The sequence below is a fragment of the Seriola lalandi genome, unplaced genomic scaffold, assembly GCF_002814215.2.
Source record: "Seriola lalandi dorsalis isolate HSWRI2012SDOR001 ecotype SW California unplaced genomic scaffold, Sedor1 jcf7180002054487, whole genome shotgun sequence".
In the NCBI taxonomy this organism is placed as follows: Eukaryota; Metazoa; Chordata; class Actinopteri; order Carangiformes; family Carangidae; genus Seriola; species Seriola lalandi.
This window is the reverse complement of record NW_019525040.1, coordinates 1,169,230-1,175,110: the sequence shown is the minus strand read 5'-3', so window position 1 is coordinate 1,175,110 and position 5,881 is coordinate 1,169,230. Positions and strand designations below refer to the sequence as shown.

General features: G+C 41.0%; 1 protein-coding gene across 5 annotated transcripts in view; it reads right to left on the bottom strand.

The window, feature by feature from the left end:
* Positions 1 to 202: 202 nt before the first annotated feature.
* LOC111659748 (mitochondrial glycine transporter B-like) overlaps positions 203 to 5,881 on the bottom strand; it is an 8,424-nt gene continuing 2,745 nt past the window's right edge. For all 5 annotated transcript variants that reach the window (XM_023412772.2, XM_023412771.2, XM_023412770.2 and 2 more), the window contains 6 exons: positions 5,276 to 5,400; positions 4,717 to 4,801; positions 4,092 to 4,271; positions 3,398 to 3,566; positions 2,870 to 3,033; positions 203 to 2,700 (listed from right to left, as the gene is read on the bottom strand). In XM_023412772.2, the coding sequence (XP_023268540.1) occupies positions 2,578 to 2,700; positions 2,870 to 3,033; positions 3,398 to 3,566; positions 4,092 to 4,271; positions 4,717 to 4,801; positions 5,276 to 5,400 (846 nt within the window). In that variant the 3' untranslated portion in view covers positions 203 to 2,577. The remainder of the gene's footprint in view (positions 2,701 to 2,869; positions 3,034 to 3,397; positions 3,567 to 4,091; positions 4,272 to 4,716; positions 4,802 to 5,275; positions 5,401 to 5,881) is intronic.

Sequence of the window (5,881 nt, the reverse complement as noted above, 5' to 3'; positions counted from 1 at the left end):
TTATAATGGCTGGTTTTGGCTGTGCAACAGGTGAATCTAGTGACTCTCAATGTGTGGTAGCAGCATGCACACTCGGGTTTGTTAATAACATGGTCTGAAATATGTGTATCTGGAAGTACAGACTGTGACATTCATAAAAAAAACAAAAAAACAAAACAATAAAACAAAGTCAATGCCGTCTTCTAATAACAAAAAGTCAAAATTATTTTGAAAAAAAAATAGAAGAGAATTTATTGACATTAAAAACCAGGCAGGCACAGCGTCTGTCTGGGGAAACAAATATCTACAATAACAATGACCATATACAATACAGTCACAACAGAAGACTACAGGAGTGTTGCGATGACAGATTATTGGCAAAGTAAAACTTCCAGGTGTGAATTATGGCACATGTAGGGCACAGTTAGATACACAGCTCGTGTTACACAGCAAAATGGAGGCATTTCGACATCAACTCCTGTCACACGCCACTAACTTTCACCATTTAAAAACCAGATTTGTCTGTCAAGTTTAACTGCACAGCCTCACATCTCTCTTTGTTCTGGAGATAGCTAATGGCTCAGCATGTGCTATACTGTTCCTTTCAGGGTCTTAAGACTTTTTCATCTCAGTAAACAGATACTTGTTGGGTAATATTGAATTTATAATTTCTTTGCTGCACAAGTTTCCCTGTTACATCACAGATCACACTGGACATAAGAGCCATTTCTGTTACGTTATCAAGACTAACAAAGGTCTTCAGTGAGATGACATGCTGTTTGCTTAATGATCCATTTTGTTCAGACAATTAAATCTTTCGATCCTCCACTAATAAGATCTTCCATTTGGCATTTCTATAAACATTTATTTTCAATATATTACGTCTTTTTTATATCAACACTAATAAATAATATCTATGTGAAAGGGTACACTGTACAAGCAACATAAAATATGGCCTTCATGTTTTACAACCAATAATTCTGTCAGAATTCTCAAATATCTATAAAAAGCCAGTGAAACGCTGGAAACTGTCTTGATCTGTCTCTTCAGCACTGATATGGATTTTTTTAAAGTTAGTAGCACAATGATTAAGCAATGCTTCACTTGCAAGCTTAATGTTCTGGAGAAATGCGAACAGGTAACTAATTTAATCACAGGAGGTAACTGAATTCAACACCATTTGAAATATTTGAAAGATTTCAACTTCACCCTTTCGTCAAAATAATTTCTAGCACAAAAATAAACTTACAAAAGTGCTTACTTTAACTCAAGGAACAATGCAAATTGCATTGCTGTTTTTGATTAAAGGTGCCCTGTGGAATTATGAATATGACTTTGCCTTCAACAGAACACACTTAGTACAAGCATTTGCAAACTTAACCATTGACATTGTGGTTTTGAAAATGGTCTTTATTGCAAGTGTGTCAGCGCATGTTTATGTGCTTTGTGCATGTATGTTACTGTTGTCAACTGTAGAATAACGTGAACCTGGCAGCGAGACTACACTAGTATTGTGTTGCTCCTGTGTGAACAATAGAAACAAAAAGGGGACATACTCATAAAATGTCGCTCCATAGTGCCACTAGTGGGCAGAAACTCCACAGGGTACCTTTAAGTCCTCAAATGAATCAAGCATTACAATGACAAAAATCCAAAAATCCACAAAATCCTGATCTGACTGAGATGCCATCACAGGTCTGAATATATTTTAGCTATGGATGTGACTATCATTATTTCTCTGAAAAGCACATCTGGTTTCACTATGCAAAAATGCACCGCGGTTGTGTATAAAGTTTAAACTAGCATAGTTTTGAGCAGTATGGCAACAAAGGCTTTATTGTGATTATTGAAGTTAGCCCAGTATAGCTGTATAAGTACTTGTGATTGTCCGAGCCTGAAACAAATAAATGTCCTCTAAGTCTGCTTGTTAAATAATACCAGTATACAAGTAAGAAACATTGCTCAATCTGAAGTTTCATAAATATGGCAGAAGCCACAGCTCCTCTTCTCTGCAGTGCTTTATTTTTTGGTTACCTCAGCAGAGGTACGCTACACCAGCTTGCTGAATGCCCTGTTTGTCTTGGCAGTGTTTTCAAACACTTCGTCAAAGACAACTAAGCTGCCCAGCAAAGATACAGACCCTCAGTCAAGGGCATTTTTTGAGTGGTAGCCATACCTCAGGGTGTCCAGACATAAATAGTAAGAGGAGGAATAAGTTCACAGCAGGGAGTGTCACTTCAGACTGACATAAGTGTGTCAGGTGTATTATCACAATCTCAAACTTACACACCTACAGACACATTTTCACAAACATTTAAATAACAACAAAATACACACACACACACACACACACACACACACACACACACACACACACACACACACACACACACACACACACACACACACACACACACACACACACCACTCATTTTTTCGACATGTATCCACCTGGTTCCTCCTGGTAGTGCTGGCTCACTCTCTATAAGCTCGTTGGCTCGTTCCCTTTTCTTCTTGCATGAGGCTTTCAGTGAGAAAAAAGATCATTATCCCCTCATATATCATCTTTTTTTTTCCATGGCTCAGTACCATTGCTCTTCAGGATTTGAGGCCCATTCGAGCCATCAGCTGTTCATAGACAGTCCAAGCCATAGCAGCCATTAGAGTGCGCCGAAGAGACCTGGGTACAGCCCCACGAAAAAACCCTCCCATGCCGTGTTCCTGAGGGAGAGAACAGAGCAGGAAAGTTCAGTATGATACTGGTATAGTGGCAATGTCGTACGCCTCTTATCAACAACCATGAGTGTTGCCAGTACTGCCTCTCAGTGAAAATGACATGCACACATGCAGTAAGACAAAATCTGCCTGCTGTGATACAATGAGCACACACCATGTAGATATAGCGAATAGCATCTGCCGTGCTCCAGTGGGATGGGCTGACTTGAATGTGGGTCTTCACCACGTCTGCAGGCTGTGTTACCAGCGAAGCCATGACACCTGCCACCAATCCACAGCTGAAGTTCACCAGTGGGACATAGGCTGACAAAGTCACCTCTGAGAGGGAAGAGAAACCAGGTATCAGGAGAAAGAACATGAGTATAGTGAAGTGTATTGTGAGGTGCACTGCTGATTATAGCAGTTTGTTTTCTTCACACGTATTGTAAAACATATAATATTAACAAACATTTCTGGCAAGGATCCCTTAAATCTGTTTTTTATAAAATTGTGACCAACAGTCACAGGATCTTTTCCTGTACTAAAGTGTTTTGTTACTTACTGAGTGACAAATTCTGAGGGATACATTTTTTGGGGGGTTATTTTATGCCTTTATTTGACAGGAACATGGAGATGGACAGGAAATACGGGAGAGAGAGTGGGGGACCCCCACTTTGATTCACTGATGCAGTGTGGCCCTCACCTTGAGGCAGCGCCCTCTTGGCCTGGCTGTAGAACATGACGTAGATGCCGGAGAACGGAGCGTCTCGGAGCAGCGTGGCAGTCAGCCCTGAGAACAGAGCCCGGATTCCCTCCGTCTCATACACACTCTTCAGAGCCCCGGGCACACTCACATAGTTGTAACAGCCACTCTGAAACAAAATATAAACATCTACAATGAACATGGAACATGATTATTCACACCATTGTTTTTATGACACGGTTATGACACTGGAAGTAACTGCCTTATCACCTAGAAGCACCCAGTCGAATACAGATTATTCTACAGTGCTAAAGACTGCCACTGTCGCTTTAAATTGTGGTCTTTCATTTATGGAAGCTACTACTATTGTCTGACGGACCGAAAACATCTGAACCCTCAGCAGCTGTGTGCTAAAGCGTTACACACTTCTTGTGGGAGATTGTACCCACTCAAAATAGTACCATAGTGCAAAAAAGGCGTTCATGGCACGCAGTGGGAATGAAAGATGCACCATTCTCCCATTTGAATTATAGACCTAAATCCCATTTAAGTCAGTGTACCATCAAAATGATTTTGACGTTGTTATTTTAAGGTAAAATAGTTGCATAATGTTGCTTTACATTCCACAGATCATACAACACAACTCAGGTCAGAATGACTCAGAAGATCTCTCAGTAAAGGAACTGTCACTCACCTCAAAGCGTGTCTTGATGACGGTGAATGGCAGCATGCAGACACCAGCCAAAGCTCTTGCACCAGCTCCGAGAAGAACAGCCTCACCTGCATTGGGTGCCCGCTCCAGGAAGAAGTGCTGCTTCAGCGAGTAGAAGGTGCTGAAGTAGATGCCGACCCCAGGGATACAGCGCACAAATGACTGCCAGAGAGAAACACAAGCGCTTAGCATTTCTCTGATTCAGTTAAAGGCTTTGGTTAAGAAATACAAATTACAATGTTTAAAATGGTCATGTTTAGTTTGTCTCACTTACTAATTAAAGCCAAAGAGATCTAGTTTATTTTATGTCAAGTGTTGTTGAACAGAACCATGATACTAAAAGTATGTTGTTTAAAAAATAAATTGCATTCTGACAGAAAAACACAGTTATGTGATCTTTAAAATGAAAAGGAGACTTAATGGCGAAGAGTGTTTGTCTGCTTCTTAGAGCCAGAGACAGAGATATAACATGAATGTAAGGTGACAGAAAGAGTGTCAGCAGGTCTGTGCTGCAGAACAGTCCTGACTGCCTACATGCAACAATAGAATTTATAACAGCAGAAATTATTGTAAAAAAGGGAAAAAATAAACATGGTCAGATACTCACTGGTGAAACTCCCTTCCAAAGACTGAAGAAATTCTCTGTCCTAATAACATTGACGAAAACAGCAAACATCCCCACCTTCGGTGCACTGCAGGATGAGGTTTAGGGATGGTTACAAACACATTCAGACACACTCTCAAAGACAGACAGATGATAAACACTTTAGGCTTTCATAAGGTGAACAACATGCCTTTAAACAAACATTTAATACTGATATTGATACACTCTGGAAATTGGAGCTGAGGAAATCCTTCCACCTGTGGATCATTGTTTAAAATAAATATCCGGTTTTAGCTGTTAAGATTTCCTGTTCCTGTCCTTAGTGAAGGGAAGTGCAACCTAGCAGCCTGACACTATGATTACATGGTGCTGGTGTGACTAATTGCTCTATATGGGTCATAACAGTAGATTCAGGCTGGCACTGCCTTCACATTTTGTGCTGCCATGCTCTGTGTGTGTGTGTGTGTAGTCTCATGGCATTCAGACAAAATGTGTAAAAAATGTGTGTTTGCATGTTCGCACACATGCATAAGATGTTTCTTTATGCTGTGTGCACACACACCCCGGCTTGGCGTTGTTCTGCAGAGTCTGTAGCCGTGTCTTGACCAGATCCAAAGGCTGGAAGAGCAGCGTAGAGCAAGTGCCGCTGAGAGAGCCACACATAAAGGCTTTGAGAGCCGGGTGAGCCTGAGGACGATGTCAGAGAAAGGAGACAGGAAGGAGACAGAGAGGGATGCAAAGAAAGAGGGGATGGGGGAATGGCAAAGAGAGATGTGACAGGAGAAACAAAATGCAGAGAGTGAGAGAGAAGGAGAGGAGGGCAATCGTAGAGAGAAATTGGAATTATAGAGAGACAGAAGAAGAGGAAGGGGATAAGGCAAAGAGAAATATAAAGGATTAGTCACTGTGTAAAAAGTATAATCTGAAAATGCACCATTCAACATCACTGTCTGTATGGATCACCTCTTGTTGAACGCAGGGGAAACATTATGAACAATAATGAATATTACCTCATACACATACTGGACTTTAATTTAAATCTAAATATGCTTGTGTGACATTTCCAGCATTACAAAAAAAACAAAGCTGTAAACAGAGGAGAGGCCAGGTTCCCACAAAGCGCAGATGATGGAGATGTGTAGAGACAGTCGTCGTCGTCGCCCCCCCC